This window comes from Pipistrellus kuhlii, unplaced genomic scaffold, assembly GCF_014108245.1.
Source record: "Pipistrellus kuhlii isolate mPipKuh1 unplaced genomic scaffold, mPipKuh1.p scaffold_m20_p_68, whole genome shotgun sequence".
Classification (NCBI taxonomy): domain Eukaryota; kingdom Metazoa; phylum Chordata; class Mammalia; order Chiroptera; family Vespertilionidae; genus Pipistrellus; species Pipistrellus kuhlii.
In genome coordinates this window covers 594,508-616,805 of record NW_023425571.1, presented here as the reverse complement: position 1 = coordinate 616,805, position 22,298 = coordinate 594,508, and the positions used below count along the sequence as shown (strand labels likewise).

At 57.3% G+C, this 22,298-nt stretch overlaps 1 protein-coding gene and 1 non-coding gene across 3 annotated transcripts in view; one reads left to right on the top strand and one right to left on the bottom strand.

The window, feature by feature from the left end:
* Positions 1-2,492: 2,492 nt before the first annotated feature.
* Positions 2,493-22,298, bottom strand: part of DDX31 (DEAD-box helicase 31) — a 54,542-nt gene continuing 34,736 nt past the window's right edge. Inside the window, exons 17-21 of one of the 2 annotated variants that reach the window (XM_045575186.1) lie at positions 21,607-21,688; positions 16,141-16,252; positions 10,519-10,684; positions 2,995-3,135; positions 2,493-2,961 (exon numbers count right to left, since the gene is read on the bottom strand). In XM_045575186.1, the coding sequence (XP_045431142.1) occupies positions 2,922-2,961; positions 2,995-3,135; positions 10,519-10,684; positions 16,141-16,252; positions 21,607-21,688 (541 nt within the window). In that variant the 3' untranslated portion in view covers positions 2,493-2,921. Of the gene's footprint in view, positions 3,136-10,518; positions 10,685-16,140; positions 16,253-21,606; positions 21,689-22,298 lie in introns of both variants that reach the window. The other variant, XM_045575185.1, reaches the window with a different exon arrangement.
* Positions 20,202-20,335, top strand: LOC118708926. Its single transcript, XR_004984763.1, has one exon. It is a non-coding gene; the product is annotated as a small nucleolar RNA SNORA5 (small nucleolar RNA).

Sequence of the window (22,298 nt, the reverse complement as noted above, 5' to 3'; positions counted from 1 at the left end):
CCCCCTGCAGCTCACACGCCCGGGACCGAAGGCACGCCCAGGGCAGGAGATTGGGGCTTGACGACCTAGCCCCTTCCTTTGGTGGCACGGTGGTGTCCGGAGGGCTGCCTGGAGGTGGAGGGGGGGCAGCTTACACCACTACGATGGCTCCCTAACCCATCCCCCCCAACCCCCCTCCCCCACCCGCACACCCGGCTCCCGTTCGGGAGGAGAGGGCATTATTCTCACTCTGCAAAGTGCACAGCAGCTAATTAAGTCGAGGGGCCGGCTTTGGGGTGGTTTGCATGTGAATGGGGGCGGCAAATCCCCAGCTCGGGCGGCGGCGCGGGGCGGGGACCGCGGGCCGGGTTAATGAAGTGGGAAAGGAGTCTCTCAGAGCCCCGTGCAAACAAGCCCCGACACAACCCCGCCGGGGCGCGGGCGGACTGAGACCCAGGGGATAAGTGCTCCCGATTAATCTCATTGAATAAGAATGAGACCAAACAAAACTCTCTAAAATCATATTAAAAATCTATCAGAGGACGACGCGCACTGGTGTGCTGCTCCTTGTGCGCCAGTGGGGGCGGCGGCCTCCGACGCCCGGCCCGCGCCCGGACCCCGCGCCCTGTAATTGTCCTTGTTCCGCGGGGGCGGCCCGCCTCGCACTAATGAAGAACAAGCCTCCGACAAGTTCCAATCACGGTGTTTTAAACGGCCCTGCGCGTCCCGCGGCAACAACCTCGGCCTCTGGCTAGGCGGGCTCCGCTCCCAGCGCCCTAGGTGGAGCCGGGCAGTTCCAGCCCCGGGGCTGGGCGAACCCGCATTTAAAAGAGAAAAAGGTGTGATCGTCCCACTCCTCCCAGCAGGCGGGACAGGAAGAGGCCCAGGCTTCTGCCCCCTCCCATGCTCCTTCTCCCCCCCCAACCCCCAATAAGCCTAGACTCCCAACCGGGAGGGGCAGCAGGGGTGGAAAGCTCAGACTCCCGGAGCCTTGGTGTGAGGCTGCAGGGAATAGTTGAGCTGATCTGAGTGTCCAACGTGGGACGGACGACAGACAAGGTGATGTCCATGAAGATGAGTGACGCGGCCTTTCCCGCGGGCGCCGGCTGCCGTAGAAACGCCTCGTCCGGAGGGCTGTCCCTTGGGGGACTGAAGCGCTGCAGCAGGGCCACCAGCAGTCCGGAACAGGCCGCCTTAGGGTCCTCATGGACTCCCCTCGCTCCCGATCTCGCCTCCCTCCACACCACAGCGAGAAGGAAATGTGAAGGAATGCACGGCCTTTGTCCAAAGGCCCTTCTCGCGTTTGCTTGGCTCTAAGATGCCGCTCCAATTGCGTCAGCCGGAGGGACAGACGGTTCCTCCAGGGCTCAGGCCCTTCAGAGCGAGGAAGGGCCCCGTGGTGTGGGACCTGAGGGTGGCGTCAGAACCACATTCCACAGGCGCCAGGGAGGAAGGCTTTAGGCTGCACATCCTCCCTGACCGAAACAGGAGCGGGAAGTTTGGGAAATGAGAGGAAAGAAGGCAGGACGGACGGAGGAGGCACACCACACGGAATGTGTGCCGTGGAATTAGGCCAAAGCTCAGCCTAACTGATGCCTGAACCGTCTGATCTGCCAGGAGCTGCAATAAGGAGGAGATTTCTTCTGAGGTTCCTCACATGTGGGGAATATTAACCCTCAGGCTGCTAAGCCCGCGTTTCTGTATTGATGAGAAACCCTCACCGAAGTGTTAGCAAGCGGAGGGAAGTCCTGACCTGGGAATTCAGTCGCGCACACTTTGCACGCTTCTGGCACTTCCTCCCCAGGAGTGCGAGCTCTCTGGATTCCCCCTCGTGGGAACGAAGAGCCGGGTTCCTTTGCGGCCCCCATCAGGCGCTAATCCTGTTTCTCACACAGCTGCTTCTGCTCGAGTTTGATCCCTCCTTTTCTCATCCAAATTATGTGAACCTTCAGGCATCAAAATAAAGGGCAGCTCTGCCCCCGCCCGGGCGTGTGCTGTGGGCATGAGGACACCACAGGGCCAGCCGCTCCGGGCCAGTCTGGAGGGCCTGCTGCAGGGGGGCCTCCGCAGCATCCCAGGAACGGGGGTGTGTGTGGGGGGAGGGGGGTTTGGACAGTGGGAGAAGGGACAAAGCAGACAGAGGTGGGTGGCTTTACCCCTCCCTCATCCTCCTCGGACCCCCTGCAGTCACGTGTCCAAATCTTACATTTATTGAGAAATCAATACACCGCGGGGGTCCTCCTTCAAACCTCCCAGCAGACACCATGGGAGAGGGGCACCTGAGGCTGGCCACAACAGAGATCAGACAAGATGAACTCAAAGGGGGGAAGCCCAGGGCCTTGGCTTCTTTCGAAACAGAAGGGCGATGGTCCATCCGTCACCCCGAGCTCCAGTGGACGTGGAGGGCGAGCAGTGTGTGACCCCAGCAGGAGCCAGGGCGGCTGCGGACAGGAGCCCGCTGACCCACCAAACCCCTCAGGCCCCCACAAAGCATCTGGACATCGACCAAATGGTTGGATAAATATTTTTTATTCGTTTACAAATTTAAATCCAGATCTTAAAACGGTTTACAAAAGGCATGCCAATACGGGTACACGTGGAACTTCTTCAGGTCAGCGTGAGGCAGGTGGCAGCCGGCCGGCTGCCGCAGCACCGGGCCTCACCGCGGTGGCCGCAGGGCTCTGGTGAGGGTGTGGGGCAGGGAGAGGGTAAGCAGCGTACGGTCTACTGATAGATACGGGCTTACTGCTAAGCTACACTGTGCGGCCGGGGCCCCACGACCCCAGGGAAGGCTGTGGGCTGTCAGGGGAAGGAAGGGCACTGGGAGGTCAGAGAGGACAGGACGGGCCGGGCGTGGCAGGAGTTTGAGAACACTTTCTGGCTTATTTCTGTGTCATGGGGGCACTTTTTCCTTTCCTCCACGGCCCGGGCTGGCGAGGGCCTCAGTCGTCGCTGGAGCTGTCGGCGCTGCTCGGCTCGTCCAGCTCGCCGTCTGGCTCGTCCAGCTCGCCGTCTGGCTCGTCCAGCTCGCCGTCTGGCTCGGCCTGTCTGCTTTGCTTTCTCGCCTTGGCACCGCCAGCCTCCAGCCCGCTGGCATACTCCGAGAGCAAGGCCTCGGCAAGGTGCTGCTGCTGGGCCTTCCTCCCCAGGTCAGGCCTAGAGAACAGGATGCAGAGAGAGAAGCTGATTATTCCCGCTGCCATCAGAAAGAGGCTGCGGTGGCTGGTTAGACGGAGCCGCACACTGTATGCGCAGTGGTCCTCCCATGCTTGTTTTGATATTGTGAGCGCCACAGATTAGACACGGCAATGGCAGATTCTCACAAAGGTGGCAGAGTAGCAGGCGTCTTTGAAAGGGAGCCTTTGTTCTGTGTTGTTTTCCGGGGAAAAAAGAATGCTACACACTCACTCTGATGGCAAACAAGGCGGCCGCCACGGCAGCTCGCCGGAGGACGGAGAAACCCCCTGAAGCCCCCCTCCAGGGCTGAGCTGACTGCCAAGCAGGGGCCGCAGCCAGGGCGGGCACCACACTGACATCTCTCAGCGGCTGAAGGGACCCTTGCCATTACTCTGAGCCGACAAACCCAACCCCATGCGCTCGGCACCCAGGGGGTCTCTCCCTGCCCCGGCCCACGTGGGAAAGGCCAACAGCTGAGCATCGATTTCAGACGCTGAGCCTCAGCTCAGGCAGCCAGGCCCCGGGATGGTTGGGGTTCAGCCCAGGGTCAGGCTGGCATCTCTGTCGATGCAGGTCCTGCGCTCAGTGTGTAGAACAGCCACCTGTGATGCCCACAAAGGAAGCCCCAGTGAGCAGAGCGCGCCAGGGCTGCTTTCAAAGGCCTGCCCCTGAGATCAGAGGGGAAATGTCTGTAGAAGTTCAATGGTACACAGGGAAAATAATAATGCAAATTGGAGAATAAAAGAATGTCTCCTAATTTGGAACTTAAACCAGAACAGCACCAGCACCAGCACCAGCACCGTTACCTGAGCCCACACCGCCGAAGTGGCAGTGTCTCTGGGAACACCGTTTCTTGGGGGGCTTCCAAGAGGTAGGTGTTGCCTTCCACTACTTATCTTTGCAACATTTTTTTTGCTATAATGATTGGAGGGTAAGCCAGACTACATGTGACAGAACTCCTTTAAAACCGAAATTAAAACCAGGACTGATCAGACGGCAGAGCTCAGGGAGCCGCCCAGCCACAACCACACGATGCAGGGTTCCGGCCGCCGCCTGTGACGGCCACACACGGGCATCCACTCGGGAGACACGCAAAGGCAGCTGAGCCGGGGGGAGGGGGCCCGCGCTGCAGGGCCGGGTCAGAGGCAGCCAGGGAAGCGCTCTCTGGGTTCTGTTGCCTCATATCACCTTTGCTCGATGAGGCGGGGGAGGTGGTCGTCCTACTTTACAGACAAACTGAGACCTGAGGAGGGGTGACTCGCCCAAGCCTATCTTTGCAGAAGCCAAGATGCAGATGGCCAGGGGGACTCCAGGCTGCTGGTCCAGGACGGACCACCCGGTGTGCCAGGAGGGCCAGCTCGGTCACAGGGACAAAGGACCATGATGTGGTCGCACAGAAACATCTCAGTGGACTATGGGGCAGGTGGGGATGGGGCCTGGCTCTGTGGCGCCCCCACAGGAAAACGGGGTGCTACTCACGATGCAGCTCCGGGGGCTTCGCAGGCTCAGGTGAAACAGGACAGAGATGCTGTCTGCTGGCAGCATGCGGGCTGTGATGAGGAGGTGGAGGCTCAGAGATGCGCAGCGGCTCCCCGAGGCCACAGGAGCCAGGCTGAGCCCCGTGCGATTTGTTCCGGTCCCTGCTATGAGCCCCGGACCCCGCCCCGTCCAGAGGGGACTGACCACCTCGGGTGGACGCCCCACCTCCGGGGCTGGTGTGGGTTTGGTGGTGCAGGAGACAGGCCACCCGCTGAGCACCGAAACCCCCGAAATGAAGGCTGCCACTCGGTGCGCAGGTATTTTTAGTCGGTGACATGACAGACAGAGTGAAGGGTGTGACAGGAAGGCGTGCTTTCTCTTCCCCCTCGTTTGAACCAGGCGCTCACAATGTGTATAATTTTAAATGTAACAACCAGAGTTTCAAAATATGCAAAGTTTCAGTCAAAATAGCCTCCCAGCACACACTCCCCCACCACCTCAGCGGCTGCTCCTGTCACCGTGTAGCCACGGCAAGAACGACTCTACCCGGGCGGGTGCACTGGCGCCGATGGAGCTGGCGGCCCAGCAGACAGTGCCAAGGCCACAGTCACACCCCCACCCACACCTTCGCCAACACCACTGGGCGGGGAGCGAGGGGGACGGCCACGGGGACCTCAGGCCCCGCTGGGAGGAGCGGTGGAGATGGCCCTGCTCGCTCTGAGGGTATGACCTCAGGCCTTTCTAGCCAGTATGACCTTTTCCAGTCCCCGGAGAGCTGGCCTTGAAGAGGCGGGCGGGGCGCTGACCCTGGGCACAGCCAGCTCCCAGCGGCCATGGAAAGACAGTTGTGCCCCAGACAGCATGGGCCTGACTTACACAAGGGGCCGCACCGAAGTGCCTGCAGCTCAGACCTGACTTGTTCGAGGTCAACAGTACTTGGAAGGTGGGACCCAAACCCCAAGGCCCTGGGCATCCAGAGAGCAAAGCAGGGCCCGCATTTCCCAAACCCAGTCCCTGAGGAGGGGGCCTTGCCTCGGGGTCCACCTGCAGGGCCAACCCAGCGGGACCCACTCTCCCACCCGCCCCGGCGGCTCCCTGTCCCTCCCTCGTTCTGAGGCCGAGCCGGGAGAGCCAGGAGCAGATGGGGGATGAAACACACTAAGCCCAGGCACAGGGTGGGTGCACGCGGCCCTTCTCCTGGCAAGCTGCCCTCCTCCCGGAACCTGCCAGCTTCCTTGCCCTCCTCGCCCCCCAAATACCAAACCCCCTCCAATGGGCTTCCTGAGCATCCACCCGCCTGGTGTTACCAGGCAACACATCAGCTTATCTGACCACAGGGAAGCCCTTGCAGTGGAGGCTGAGCGACCCCCTTGCTCCCTCTGGGCTGGATCACCCTGCGGGGTGGGCAGAGGCCCCTCCAGCGAGCGAGGAGGTCAGAGCGCCTGCAGGTGAGTGGGAGAGCAGGGAGAGCAGGGCAGGGCGGATTTTTAATTTTATCTGTATTTTCAGGCCCATCAGTTTCCTTTATGCTTTAGGGTCAAACTGCAGCCTAGTTTGGGTAGAATCAGCCAGGCCAGTGTGCCTCCGTGGCTGGCCATAGTTCACTCCTGGTCGGGGCACGTGCCCAGGTCGTGGGTTTGGTCACAGCCACACGGACGCCTCTGGCATCACTGCACGGGGAGGGGCGGAACGGCCCCTCAAAAAGGAGGTGAGGAGACAGACAGCGGCTATGAGGGAGGGTTAGGACGACTAAGGTGAAGGGCAGCGGGACCGCCATGCTTCTCCTGGTTTCTGAGGCGGCATGAACTGGAGGGTCCGGGCAAGGACCAGCCATCGGAGCGCTGGGCGCTGCCCTGACGCACGCTGGCCTGTCCAGGCCAGCCCAGCTCCAGGCCGGTGCTCCGAGGCTCCCACTGTCTGCAGTGACCCAGGTGTGAGGAGGCACCAGGCACCCTGAGAGCCGCTAATCGCCTTGTTAGCCGGTGGAGAAGCAAGGGTGCTTGTCCCAGGCGGCGGAGAGCAGGCAGTCGCAGGGTCAGAGAGAAGGCGGTGGAAAGAAGGCACATGAACAGCTCGGGCTCAGTGCAGTGACACCAGAGCCGGCGGTGGGGCCACCAGCCGTCCCTGGAGCGGAGGGAAGGAAAGCGGGTGCACTGGCGCCAAGGGGAAGGAGCGAGGCCCACTGCGGCCTGCGCCCCACGGCACTGCGTGGACCGGCCTGTGAACGCAGCATCAGCAAGGACGATGCAGCCCAGACCACTCTGTGCCGGGCACTCGCCACCAGGGAGCCAGCCTCCTCCCTCAGCACTCCTGTCCCTGTCCCGTCTGGACGCCGCTGAGCACAAACGTCCCAAAGACAGGATCAGTGTGGGCTCCTGTCTCCCGTGCTGCCCCTAGAGGCCAGGCCGTGTTCTTGTCTACGACCCAAGTGGACAGTGACTGCTGTTCTAGAAGTCCAGGAGACACCGAGAGCCATGAAGATGGGCTGGGAAGAGAATGACTGAAGGAGGCCCAAGGTGTGGGTGGAGAACGCGGTCCGGGACTGTAAGACAAGGCACCAGAGGGGAAGGCCACTTAGAGGCTACGAACTCAGCCACCTGGGAGAAATGGTGCTCTCGTATCTGTCATGGTCGCACCAGCTCGCACAAGATTGGGGGGAGGGGCGCACGCACGGGGAGGGAGGGGGCAGCAGACGCCTGGCAGGTCGTCACCACACCGGGCCTCAGGGCCCACCCGCTTTTCTCTCCTCCTGAGCCGTCTTCCGGAGCGTCGGACAGATGAGGACCTGGGCCGGCTCCGAGCCTGAACACGTTCTGCTCGTGTGACGGGTTACACAGACAGGGACGCCCTGCCCCACGGCCCACTCTGCCCCTCAGGGAGACGGAGCTGGCTCTCAGCATCTCCTGGGCAGACACCAACTCTGGAAGGAACGTAGCTCCGCTTCTCAGGCTCTGCTGAACCCACACGGCTTCAAACCCTGAACTGCCTCATGGAAGGAAAGGCTGTGTCTGCACCGCATGTTGCGGGGTGTGTGTGTGGGGAGGCGCCCAGTCAGTGTGTCAGCACAGAGCCAGCCCCTGTGTGCGTGTAGGTTTGCGGGGCGGGGCTGTTTTGGCGGGTGTGTAGGTGTCAGAAGAGGTTTTGTGCCCACCCTCAGGACTGAGGAGGGAAAGCAGACACCTGGTGATTAAGACTTCATTTGGGGATGTGAACCCCTGATTTTCTCTTCCTGAGAAGTGGTCAAGGCAAGCACAGAGACGAGGTAAGACTGCCCTGTCATTGCATGGAAATGCCCCATAACCCCCCTCGCACCCCCCTGCCCTGCTGCAGAGACCTGGGCTGGGGAGCAGGGGAGGACCTGCCTACAGCCCAGGCCCGCTGGCAGACAGAGGTCCGGAGGACACGCACTCGCTCTGGGCAGTCACACAGGGAGCGGACCGAGGCCAGTGTGGCGAACACCTCACCGCCCACACAGAACGGAGGACCGCTCTCTGGGACAGACGGGTTCACGGAGACGCCGCAGCTCAGAAGCCATGGCCACAGCCGTCCCCTGCACTGTGTAGGTTCCGTCCTCAGAGAGCAGCCCCGGCATTTGCTTGTCCCCGACAGAGCGCGGAACGCCTGTCAGGTTTCTGCGCTGCTCACCGTCCGCAATTACCCGTCCCTCCCCCGGGAGTGACAGGAGCTCCCAGGAAAGAAGGGACCTGCCGTGTCCGAGCGCCGTCTGCACTGGCAGGCGGGCAGGGTGGGCGGATGTAAGGAGCGGAGAGCAATGCCTTCCAGAGAAGGGCACGGCCACGGGAAGCCGCTGGGCCGCTGGTGACATGGCAAGAACAGAGAGCCGCATTGTCACGGCGCCGTAATCCCGTGACACACTGCTGTCGCTCACCACGCTCCCTGCCGCGCCAGCCTGACATCAAAGGCTGCCCGTGCCATCGTACACGCTCTGTGCCGGCTAATCACCCCATTCTTCCCTGAAGAAAGCCTGTGAAATCCGCGCAGGGCACCGCCGCCTGGTGCCATCTGCCAGGAGGGTCGGCAGAGCAGGCAGCGCGCTCTCCCCAGTGGCCTCTCAAGGACAATGCTGGCTCCACGCCCCTCCCATGGCCTCCGGCCTCCGCCCTGCCCCCCAGGACCTGGGTGGGAGCCGAGGACATGCCAGTCTGAAGAGCGGCTGCCTGGGTAACACTTGCCAATGACACTCCAGAGGCGGCGGCACCTGTGACAATGGGGTCCTGGGCTCCACTGAGGTGCAGGGGGAGCCATTCCCAGAATGTGCTTCTGACCAGTCTCACCTGGCAGGTCCCCCCACCTTCTGATGGTGTTCGATGGCCAGGCCACTCCCGCAGGGCAGGCCTCGGGCTTTGTCACATGCTTGTAACCGGAATTAACATGCCCAGATACACGCTACCCGAACCCAAAGGCGGGCAGCCTCTGGTGCCCCGAGCCCCGGCCCGCACAGCTGGCACGCGGGCGCCCAGAGCTGCAGCGCGGGGAGGAGCGCCCCCCTCAGACACTGTCCTGCACGAGTGGGAGCTGGTAATGAAGGAAGCAACAGCTTCTTACCAACACCAACGCTGGAGCTGAAGTAGGCAGAACCTTACCCGTTATTCAGAGCCTTGTGGATGCCAAGCCCCTGCTCAGATCAACCAGAGGTTCCAGTCTTAACCCTCTGGCTTCCAGCTCTGGCCTTTTATGGCCTGTGTCTGGCCCTTTATGGTCCAAAAGGAAATTCACACGTAATTCCTCATTCTGGGTCTCAAGACAATCTTGTAAAGTAGCTAGAGATAGAGACTTCCTTTTCCCCCATCACTGAGGAAATGGAGGCAAAATAGGGCCCAGAGCTCACAAGCACACACCAGACGGGGCTGGACCTGTGGCCCACACCCCGTGACTCCAAGACCAACGTCACGCCCGCCAGTGGCCCTTCCCTGCCATTTCACGCCAGAGAAACTGGGCCTGAAAAGGCTAATGCCACGAAGGCTAATGCCTCGCGATGGCACTGTCCCGGAGCACGCTGCTTGCAGGCTTGCTGCTAGACAGAGGGCACGTGGGTCTGGGCATTTGCGGTTAATGTGCAAAAATAAGGCTACACAATGCAAACTGCCTGTCCCGAGCACTCAAGGGTTCTTGTGCCCACACACCTGTGCACTGTGTCCCACCCACAGGCTGCGGGAGCAAGAACGCCAACCAGCCCAAACCCTGTGCTCGCCTCGGCCATGGCACCCCACACCGCGGTCCGGCCTGGGCTGGGCCAGCTGGGGAACGCTGTGTGGGGAAGGAAGTTACCAATGGGCTTTGCTGAGGGGCCTCCTGATGTGTGAAGATGGGCTCAGAGCCAGGAGCCCCTACAGGGCAATGCTCCTCACCGACTCTCCTCTCCCTAGACCAGGAGGGTCCTGAACGAGCTTCCGAGGGAGGGCGTCCCTGTGCTCACCTCGGAGCGCTCAGCACTGCGGCTGCCCTTCGGCACCAAGGACAGCGGCCGGGCCCTGCGAGGGGGAGAGCTGCCTGCCTCGCTCACCGGCCAGGTGTGCCACCAGGCCCAGCCTCAGGGAACCACCAGAAGCCTGCGTACCAGCCCCGAGGCTGTCCCGGGAGGAGCTCCCACAGTGGGAAACCCCCAGGCACTCCACGGCAGTGAGGATAGCAACACATTTGTCTTGCTGCTCCCGCCAATCAGGACCCGACTGAAGACGCCACTAAACTTCTGCCAGTGCCTTAAAAATGTCACAATTAGGTATTGAATCCTCTCGCTCCAAGCACTTATACTGAGAGAAGGACAGATACTGGTGGTCACTTACCATGAAAATCAGAGTGCAGGTTACACAGAAGGCCTGCTCTCCATACCCGTCAGACTTGGGGCAAATCTGCACATCTTACCTTTTCATATTCGCTTTCTTCTTCTCAGGTGGGCCATCAAGGTTTTGGGGGGCGTCTCTCAGCCCGAAGCTCTTAGCCAAATGGCCCAGGTGGAGCAATCGAATGTGGAAGATGTGCTTCAGCGAGCGGGGGTAGGTGGCATAGGCCCGGATGAAGGACTGCAGGGCTGCGAGAAAAGGAAGGGAGGGAGGCTGTCAGGTGGGTCCCGAGTGCTGCACGCACCCCAGCCAGAGGCTGTCCTGGGTGGGCACCTCGCCAGGCCAGTCAGCAGTTCAATATACACCGCAACCTCAACCCAAACTTGCGTGCTGTTCAATCCCTCAGGGACAAACAAAACCCCCAACTACCACCTACAGGCTCCGATTATCACTTGGATAAACCCAACATCACTCAGACTTGACTGAGCACGTAGTAACTCCAGAGGGCAGTACCCGCTTCCTCATCAGGCCTGGCCCAGCACAGCACCTGGCACACAGAGTGTGTAAACTTTGGTTAAGTGCTGCCTCCACCACAAGCCTCGCCTCCAGCTCCCCAATCCAGATGAGTCACTGGTACCACTTCAGCACTCTCGGGAGTTTAAAACCAAATTCATTCTCAAGTATCCAGGCCTGACTGACACTGCGCATTCCAAGAATGCCCAAAAGGAAATGAAACAGTTTTTATTGGTTTTCTTTCCTTTTTTTTTTTTTTTAGAAAGAGGAAGGGGGGATAAACACTGAAGTGAGAAAGAAACATCGATTGGCCACCTTCCACATGCACCCCAACTGAGGATCGAGCCCGCACCCTGGACATGTGCCGACTAGGAATCGAACCGCCACCTTTGCTGTACAGATGGCACTCCAACCAACTGAGCCACCCTGCCAGGGTGTGAAGCACAAGTCTTAAAGGAGAAAGAAAAGGATTACATTTCTAAAACAGGCCACAAACAGCTCAGCCCGGGGACTGCTAACAGCTTAGTGGCCATCATCCGACACCCTATCATGCACGTTCCAGTCTTACAGTGCAGGCAGTGGTCCCGCCCTAGCCCCGCTGGTGACTCAGTCCCAGGAGAGTGACGCTCTGGCCACGTCCACTCACACCCTTTGGGGAAAGACTTCCCCTGGAGTGTCTGCAGGAACAGTGACAACAGAGTGTCTGCCCGTTCTCATGGGCACAGCAGGGCAGGGCAGGCGGGGCTGCTCTCAAAGCGTCCGGGCCATTGCTGCTCACTGTACCTCCCAGCCAGTCTCCTGCCACCAGAGCCCAGCGGGCATGCCTGGGGAGGCGGGCACTGAACAGCAGCCTCCCTTGCCGGCTTGCCGAGCCACTGGACTGGCAAGTTTGCCCGCAGCTTAACCGTAATATCCCAGCAGCACCCAGAGACTGGCGTTTATGAACTGTAATAAAAAGTGTCATTTTAGCAGATCAGCTCCAGGAAGGTCCTGGGAATCCATCAAAGCTCTATTTACTGAGCAAAGTGAACTCCTTTTCCCAATCGATGAGAAATAATAACCAAGGCAACTCCTCTGCACCCTCTCTAAGTCTGTGCTTACTCCCCTTTTTCATATCTGGGGACTGCTGCTTTTCTCAAAGAACACTCTAACCCACATGTGTCAAACACAAGGCCCGCGGGCCAAATCTGTCCCGCCAGGCCTTGCAATGTGGCCCGCACCGCGCTGTCATCACTGCACTCCGCTGTGTTTCCATCACAATGACAGTTTATGACTGTTCAGTAAACCATTCGGCCCGCGATTTAGGCTGGATTTTAGATTTTGGCCCCTTCTCTGATTGAGTTCGACACCCCTACTCTAACCCGATGGCTCCCGCTGCTTGGAGGCTGATGGCAGGCCGGGACACAGAGCCCAGAGCCCGCCCTCAGAGAGCGCACATGCCGCCCGGCCCGGGAGCCCAGCCTCTTCTCCCCCTGCCCCAGCCCCACCGCTTACTGTCTGAGAAACCAGACGGAAGCCAAGCCAATGAAGCACGCTGTTCAAGTCTATAACCAACGCTGGCTCAGCCTCTCCTTCAGCCCTGTCCTCCGCTTGGGCAGACCAGCCCCCTCTGCCCGCTCCCCACTTTTCCTGCCCCACACCAACCCCAAGAGCCAGTGCCAGGGGGCGTGGGGGCCACAGCCTTACATGGAACTGAGTCTGCCCAGAGGTGGCGGGAGTGCTTTCTCCCAGGACCACCGGCCAGGCAGCATTCTTTCTGAACCTCCGTCACCGGGGAGGGGACGGCTGCGTCCTCACACCCTAGCGTGGGTGCCTGTGTTTGGATGATTCAGAGAAGCAGGCAGTTCAGGGGCAGGCAGCTTCTGGCAGGACCCTCCGAGGGGCCCTGTCCAGACCGCAGAGTGAGCGGGCTGTGGGGCAGGACAAGGGCGAGCAGAGAAGGAATGAAAGCGGACGTTTACTCGGGACGAGAGAGGAAGCTGTGGCCAGGCTGGGGGCACTCCAGTCAGGAGTCCCGGCTCAGAGCCACACGGCTGATGAAGGGAAATCTAGATTGAAGTACGCTGCGCGGACATCTTGCCCTCTCTCAGAGAATGGCATTATTCCTGGCATCTGATCAGGAAAGATGGCCTTATAGACGCTTAGGGTCAAGGAGGCAGCAGGGAGCCAAGTGCAGTCTAGCCCCAGAGGAGCACCTGTCTGTCCAGAGTCCGGCACCCACACCTCCCGCCCTGACATCACTGCGGCCACCAGCCAGAGGAAGGGGCGGGGAGGGGGACACAGCGGCTTGGTGTCCTCCTCTGAGCGACAAAGGCCCGGCCCGGCCCGGCTGCCTCTGACCTCTGCGAGGAGCGGCTAACCTGCCTGGGGCCTCGGCTGTCCTGACTCTGAGAGTTCCCTCCCAAGCCAAACACAACTCCTGCGCACAGCACCCCTGCTCTCAGGGGAGGCCCGAAGGTGGGGGTGGGAGTTGGGGAAGGGGAGCGAACTGCAGAAGTGGGAATTTGCAGGGAAAGGGTCTGGAGCTCAAACTTTCGTTACCACTATTTTTGCCACTTGAATCTCTAGTTAAAAAGATGCAAAAAACGAGGGGAAAGGGGGTTATGCTTCTGGAAACGGAACAATTAACGCTGGCTATGATCAGGGACTGGGTCAGAAAATTCTAAAGGAAAACAAATGCGTTCTTGGCCCAGTTTCCAACTATTTAATAGTTTTCTGCCACAAAGGCAAAACCCAGCTGCTTTGTTAATTATTCATGAGGTGGGTTCTGAAAAGGCACAAAGGGAGGCGAGTCAGGAGTGGGGTTTTGCATATGCAAAGACTGAAATGCAAAGAGCATCACTTAGGGGTGTGGCAGCTGGCCCACGTTGTAAATTCAACATGTCTGCAGCGGATTACCTGCAGACCCCCAGCCCTCCGAGCCCAGGCCTCAGTGACAGCAGAGATGGGGGGAGCAGAGCTGGAGGCCTGAAGGGGTGACTGACTGGCCACAGGAATCTGGTGTGGAAACTAATTAGCCAGTGAGAACAAAGATACAGCTACTTCCTAGTGCCCCCCCCCCCCCCCAAAGGAAGACAGTGCCTCTGCTTCTTGGTGTTAACAAGGTCAGTGGTAATGATGAGAAGACACAGAACCACATTCCCTAAGGACCAGTTCCTGTGACGTTCACTCCTATGACCCAGACACCTTCAAGCAGGTCTGGTCTCGCCAGAACGCCGCCCATACCTGTGGCCTGGCTGGCCTCTTTCACCGCGGCGTGCGTTAACCCTGCCATCCGCAGCAGAGCCTGGGCATGTGCAGCACCGCAAGCTGAGTGCCTAAGGCACTGCAAGCAGCCCAACTCTGCGGAGCTCTAAGGTAGGCCCTTCGGAAACCCCTTAGGTGCTGTTGGGTTCAGTCAGGGAAATGCCGGGATTGTATTCAGGCTATTACCAGACCCGGCTGGAAGGAAGCATGCTGATTGGGTACCAGCGGTTAAGGGGCGAGCACTGGGACTTCACCTTCACCTGTGCAGTTGGCCTGCTCTCAGAGCTAAATACACGACAGGCATTAGGTGATCCGGCTGGCCGGCCCATGTTTACCAGCTATTTCCTGATGGCCATGGTCAGCCTGTGGCCCATCCCCCAGCTCCCCCCTTACCCCCAAATCCATTCTTTTGAAGCCCCTGCCAGGCCACACACAGCGCTGGCCCGAGCCCTCTGACAGCCTCATTGGAGGCAGGTGCCCCAGACCCTTGCTGTGATCTGCCTCTGCCCCAGCCCCACATGCTGGCTGCCTTCCTGAGTCCCACGGGCTGGAATCCCGCCAGGGGCCTGACCTCAGAGTTCTTGCCGTCACCTTAACAACACTCACTCTGACCCCACTTACAATGCGCTCTGCCTGCCACCGCTCCACACAGTTCAGATCGCCTTCTCATAGGCTGATTGTGTGTAATTTACTTAACGTGTTGCCCTCCCGCTGGAATGTCAGAGAGGTAAGGATTTTGTCTGGTTTGATCCGGCATATCCCAAGCACCTAGAACAGTGCCCAGCTCAATGCATATTTGTTAAATGATTAAAAAAAAAAAAAAATTCCTACTCCTAAGAAGAAGAAAAGAAAGGATGCCATGGGGTTCGTACACAGTAAGTCTTCATTTAACGTCGTGGATAGGCTCTGCGGCTTTAAGCAAAACGAAATATCGATAGAACAAAAGTGGCTTCACCACAGCCTTACTGACTTAAATAAGATGGAGTTCCTGCAGCATCTCATCAACAGTTTTTAACAGAACGATGCTATCTGAGGACCTGCCGTACTGGTAAACCAGTCAGGCATTTTTCTCAAAACAGTTGGCTCAGTGGTTAGTGTTGGCCCCAGAACTGAAAGGTCTCAGGTTCAATTCCTGATCAAGGGCACGTATCTGGGTTACAGGTTTGATCCCAGGCCTCAGGTTGGGGTTCATTCAAGAGGCAACCAATAGATATGTCTCTCTCACATCTCTCTCTCTCCCCCCTAAAGTATCCTCGTGTAAAGATGAACAAAACAGACAGGAAGCCAGCAGGTAACCACCCAGAACTGTGGCCCTCCCACTGGATGGAAGCCTCAGTAGCCAGGTCCCACGAGGCTCCACCACAGAAGCTGCCAGCCCTCCACTCCGCTCTGCACTCACGTGAACTGCTAGGCCCACACCTCATGCTCGGGGGTCCCAGGAGACAACTTACCCCATAAAGGGTCTGAATATTAGATTAATGCCCAACTCTTTTGTAAACGCCCTACGGAGTGGTGCTTTCTCATTTTTCTTTGTCCTTTTAAACAGGCACTGCTCAGGTCAAATATCGCCAGCCTGTCCTTCACCTCTAATTTCCATCTCTACAGGTATTTCTACTGACAGGTCCTCTCTCTCCTATCCGGTTTTCAAAGGAGAAAAATGGATCGCTAAGCCGCACGCTGCCGGGTCAGAGCTCTGGTCATGATGTAAGCCGAGATAAAGCCTCATTTGTGCAAACCTCGCGGAAGGATGAAATTAACATTTAATATCACGTTAAAGCCCTCCGTGCCTGCCTCCCAGCCCCGCAGCATTAGGGAGATTGAAGGCTTTTGCTGGTGAGCAGAGATGCCAGCTCGGTCTCTCGACCCATCTGTGGGGCGTACGGGCGTACGTGCGCACGTGCCTCCACCAGGCTGACCACCCACACGCACCGGGAGCCGGACTGACCTCTCTTGGCCCAGGCGACCGTCCCCTCGCAGGAGTGCACGTAATCCTCAAACAACGTCTGTAAGACCGTGGCTCGCTCTTGGGTTTCCTGGGAGCCAGCGGCCTGGGGTTGCTGGAGGCGATGGGAGGATTAGAGGAGAGACAGTCAGAGCAGGCATAATGAAGCAGTTTAAAATAGATTTAATAACAGTGAATCACAGTAACCACCTCGGGGCCGGCAGGGTAATCCTCTCAATATTACCAGGGAAAGGGGCCATGAAGATGTTCACGTCGGGCAAAGGCAAGGATGGCTGTGACGGGGCAGATGCGGTCTGTGTTTATTCACTTATTTACTAACTTTTCTTCCCGGCCTCTTAGCACGCATGCTCAGATTGGAAGTCCACTGGAGACACTCTGGAATTTTCCAGGTCCAATTCCGGCATTAAAACACCAATGAAGCCACGTTGTTCTCAAACAGACTCTTTACCTCCTAATGAGGCCCAGATCTCCCCGCTCCCCCGCTGCTCCTCTGGGTAAGCTCCCCGGGTCCAGAGAGCACGGCCTTGCCCCCAGACTGTGCAGCTCCTTCTCCCAGCCCCCCCCCCCCCGCCCCCTGGCTGTCCCTATAAGAAATCGTATCTGTGTGCACTAAAGACCCTGCAGAGGGGACGGGTTAATAAAATGGTTTCATCCTTTAACCACCGCAATGATTTCCATTCCTTATAGCCCCCCCACCCCAAATGAGTGTTTTGTTCCTTACACATCTTAAAACAAACACACATGCTTGAAGGAGAAACTGAGATGCAAAAGAGCATGCTGCGCAGCCCATGCGGCTGACACGGTGACTGTGAATGGGCTACCAGCCTCTGCTGTGCCCCCGGAGAGGAGGGAACGGGGAGAACCAGGCGGCCCAGCCCAGTCCTTCTGACCGCAGAGGACAGTGCGCCTGGCCGGCTGCCGGCCTGCCCCATTCACCTGAGCCTCGGCTGAGAGCCGCCAGGAGAACAAAGGAGAGAAGAAAAGCCCCCTTCTTCCCAATCGACACTCACCTTTGTGTTAAGAGCCTGAACACCCTGAAAATGTTTTTAGTTTTATCACATCATCCCTGCTCCTGTTTGGCTGATGACAGTCGAGCTGATTTCACAGCACAGGCCCCTAAGGGTATCCTCCACTCAAATGTCAGGAGAAAAGTCACTCGGAAGCCGTGTTACGAAAGTGGACATTTGCTGTTGTCATTAACAAGGATTTCTTCTCCCGCTTAACTGATGTGAAATGCAAACTTTCTGTGCTGCCCTCCTTTCGCTAAGCCGCCTCCGCAGCGCGACTGTCACCTTCCTCGCGTTTCTTAAAGACACGAATGTGAAATTAGCGAGGATGCCCTTTCCCCTGGCGGACAGAATCCTCTGTTATTAAAAAGTAAAGCACTTTAATAATGAAAACTTTTCCCTCTTTTTCCTGTGTTTTAACTGTTTAAAATTAATGAGAAGGGCAGAATGGCTGTCAAAGCGATATTGAAAGCCGGGCAGCCAGGACCGAATAAGCACAAAAATCCCTCCAGAGTGTTAAATAAACAGACTCAGCCTCCGAATCCCTCTGTTGGTTATTGTATACATTCTGTAACAGCTCTCAGAATAGATCTGAGAGCCAGAGAGGCAGAGAGGGTTCAGAATTCCAATAAAGGCCTCAAATTAAAGACAGCCTGGTGCGAATTCCAGGAGAAAATTAAAGAGACCTCAAGCTTAAGTGACAGGTGACTTGCTTCTGTGACACAACTGTCAGGGGATTTAGTGATAATATGGCAATATATTACAAAGGGCTTTTCTTATTCCCCCCTTTAGGTTTCAAAATGAGGCATCTTTTTTTCTCCAACCAAAAAAAAAAATTACATATACACACATATAAAAATGTGAGTGTGTATACGAGTGGAATATGTAGAGAGAGGCGTTAAAACTGGGTTCACACGTCTGAAATGATGAGGTCAGTTTTAGTCAAAATGAGAAAAGTTAGTGGCAGAAAACATACTATACTTTAGGAAAAGCATGCATTCCTACCCCCACCCGCTCCCAGAAACACTCCATCTTAAAATTGCCCCTCCTGAGAGTGAGGGAGGCACTTCTAGCTGTCTTGTGGGGAGGACAGTCTAAATTTAAACCGAAGACGGAGGGGCAGAGTGACGCAGGCGGCTCAGCCCAGACAAGCAAGCTGCTCCCCTAATGAGGGTGGGTCAGGCCCCGGGGGCACGGGGGCCCCACAGGACGCGCCAGCACCCCGAAGGCACGGATTCAGCGCTGGCTAATGAAGCCAGCCGGCACCGAGTGGACCGAAGCCGTCTGGCAAGACATTCCCAACAGCCGCACGCACTCGGTCCCTGTCTGGAGACCCTACGATCTGGGGTGGACAGACGATCAAAGAGCATGATGCGATGCAAGGGCTGGTGATCTTGTTTTAATTCCAATGTCTTGCGAGACAGTGACAGTGTTTGTTAGGATGAGTTTATGGCGTATTTCACAGGACAAAACCCTCACAGGAGAAACGTGTTTGTGGAGATGACCCCACGCCCATCAGAACCAGCAGACGAGCTGGAGATTGCGGCGCCCAATTGTTGGTGTAGAGTGCTAGGTGGGAGCGGAAGTGGGGAACGGGTTTTTCGGGGGGAAGCATGTGTCTTGATCTTGCTAACTTCTAAAGCGTTTTAAAACTAAATGGAAGGATTTTGTTTTAATCACTTTATTGCCAAGCTGAGTTTTATTCCCTAGAAACCTCTGAGGGCTTCCTGGGAAAGTGGAGAGATCAAATGTATTCTCTTTGTAGGTGGTGAACTCATACGCCCAGGCGCAGCTATGTATATTTTATGTGCCTAAATATGAAATATACATTTTACAGATGCTTCCCTGGTTCGCTTTCTGTATACAGGAGCCCAGAAGCGTATGTGCCAAAGGGGACACTTACAACAGGCTTCAACCAGGTGAGTGGAGGACAGGGCAGTGAGCCACCCGGCTCCGCATGGGGAGGTCCGTCCCCTGGCAGGTAGGAAGCCCATTCCTACCTGCCAGCACCGGCCATGTGCTGCCCCAGTGCACACAGCCAACAAGATGCACTGCACTTCCTACGGCAACTAGAACCAAAGCCGGACCCAGCCTCCACTACTCTCCTCTTGCTGTTCACAGCTCTCAGGCTGTGTGTCCACGTGATCATGAGTAACATTGTCAATTTAGTCTATTTGTTCCCTGTCCTCTGCATTCAAGTTAAAATGGGTCAAACAAGTCAGATTGTCATCAACAGGAAACCTAGAACCCCGGAGGAGTTTTCTAAGTTAACTGGGTGTTTTGGGTCCATGAATGCTTAGCATTTTCTTTTTAAAAACAAAGACCACAAACTTTAAAAGTATCAGGGCAGGAGACTGGGGTGCAGTGTGTGCAAGATGCTCTGTGCCTCGACTCATTTAAACCTCCTGACCACCCTGTGAGATGGGCACTCTGCTTCCCCCCGTTGTACAGATGGAAAACCCAAGGCTGGGAGAGGCTAACCGGCCCCCAGGGCAGAGCCATCAGCTGTGAAGCACGGATACACACCCAAGTGTGCGACCCTGGGTCTGGCCCTCTGGACTCAGCAAGGCTTCAGGCTGGCCTCAGGCCAAGGCCAGGCTCGAGGCAAACTGGGCCCCGTGTCCTGCGGAGCAGAGGGGCCGCAGCTGCTGGTGCCATGCAGAAGGCTTGGTGTCACTGAGCGGGCTCTGGTGCCACATCTGCTATGAAGCGATGTGACAATATGGCAATGATTGGTAAGAACCACAGCAAATACAGCCAATGCCCTACGGCAGCTGTGCTGGGGTCTGGGCTATTTCTTACTCCATCCTCCAGCATCCTCCTGAGAAGAAACCACCATTACGTTTACTACGGAGAAGCTGAGGACTAGAAGCCAGCAGTGGCCAGCCACACCGCTGGGAAGGGGAACCAGGAGTGACCTGAGACCATGCTCCGAACCACTCTGCCCGATGGCCCCCTCCAGCAGCTCGCCCGGGGCCCTGCAGAGCTCTCTGAGGCCACCAGGCAAGTTGTGGGGACATTAAAACCCCAACTACCTGCAGCCATGTCAGATCCGGTGCTGCCCCATCCATGGCAGACACTGGCCCAAACGGCTGCCATAGAAACACTGTGACTCATGGGCCCTGATCCCCTCTGCTGGGCCTCAGGGATAAATATGGTTACAGACCCCAAGAAAAAAAAAATAAATAAAAACCCGAACTAGAAGAGCAGAGGCGTGTCAAGACCAGGCGTGTCCTTGGTCACTGGTCAGCTGTCCTGATGGTACATCTTAGGAAGGGTGGTTCTCAGTCCACCGTGGCTAGGAGGTTTTCCACCAAACATTGTCGAACACAGCTTGTTGATCAGCTGAGTCTTTAACCATTTTTCTTACACACGGGGAGCTTTGTTGTGGACCAATTACCGACCAGTTTTGGTCTATAAAAACGGTTACCATGAGCTGTATAAAAATGGCAGCAGCCCATTTTCCCGGGTTAGCTGCTCCAGGGAGGATGCTGGCGTGTAAGGGGTGTGCTGTGAAATCAGACTGCTTGCTCTTGCATCCCAGGAGGACCGATGACTGGTGTGCCCTTGTCCACGTCCCTTCACCTCCGCAGCCTGGGCTTCCCCCTCTGCAGGCGGGAGGCTAGAGGAGCCCGAGCCCGGGCCCAGAGCTCACAGGCGACAGGCGCTGTGGTTTTCCTCTCCTTTCCCTCTGTATTCTCCGACCAAGAGAACTCCTGTCAGGGCCAGTCAAACCCAGTCCCCAACTCGGGGAGAATATCGATCCAAATTAGCACCACACTGACAGATAAAACCTCTTTAAGCTTGGTCTATTTGGCTCTGATTTCCCAGTCTATCCTCAGGCACCAGAAAACAAATGTGAAATATCCAAATGATTAGTGTATCAGACAGAGTTACTGACGGCAATGCCACCCACTCCCTCGCACACTCACACACGTGTGCTGCTGCGGGGGCAGGGCTGGCGGGCAGGCCTGCCTGGCGGCGAGACAGTGCAGGACCCCGTACGGGACTGCACACGGAATGAACGTTTTCTTCTTAATGACCATAACTCTCCTCCTCTGTGTATGCACACATTAAACAAATGATGAACTCAGTGTGTCTGAGAAGAGACCTGTCGTCTTGGGTGGATGACCTCGTCAGTTGTCACTGGTGACAATGGGACAGGACCCGTCAGGCTGGGCGGTAAGGCCGAGGGGTGGCCTGGGCGGGAAGCCTGCCTGCCGGGCGGTCGTCCAGAGGACACTGGCCCAGCCACCGGATGAGGTCCCCCAACACCCAGGAGCAGTGGAGAGAAGGCTCAGTCAGATTGGGCCTCATCGGAACCTGCTGGTCCTCACACATGCACTTTGCTTGACAGCACACAACCATCCGTCCAGAATCCCCGCCGCCCCAGTGGAGAGTGAGTCACATCTGTCAGCAGCAAACAAGCAGTCAAACTCACCTGGCCACCACCGCGTCTGGCTTGGAAAGAATCATCCCTTGTCAGGACAGCCAGAATATCCTCCATCTTCATCTCCGAAGTGCTGAGAGAGGAGAGCAGAGAAAATAAACACTCCTTCTTCCCAACTCCCGGGCCCGACGCCAGGACTGGCCTTTCTCCTGGCAGGTGTGCCGCAGGAGCGCCACAGGGAGGGCCTGGCCTCACCCCCAGGGGCCTAGGAGGAAGGGACGGGGGACTGGTCCCAGTAAGTCCCTCCCTCCCGGGGGAATTTTCAGTGGGCTGCATTTAGAATTTCCCTCCCTCCCTCCCTCGCTTCATCCTGATTTTAGAGAGAGAGAGAGAGAAACATCCATTTGCTATTCCTCTTATTTATGCATTTATTGGTTGCTTCTTGTATGTGCCCTGACCAGGGATCCAACCCACAACCTTGGCATAACAGGACGACGCTCTTACCAAACACAGATAGTCCTGTGTTTTAGAATTTAATAAAACGGCAGGGCGAGCTCACGATCCGTAACGGGGGGTGAGCCACCTGCTCTCTTCCAACCCACCCGAAGGTCTCCGATGGTCTCCTAACACCAAGTGAGGAGCATGCTCTCTGTGGAGTCAGAGCCATGTGCCAACGGCTGAGAACAGAATGTGGGCACAGTCTCGGCCAGAGCCACGAGGGCCAGACAGCCATCCAACCTGCC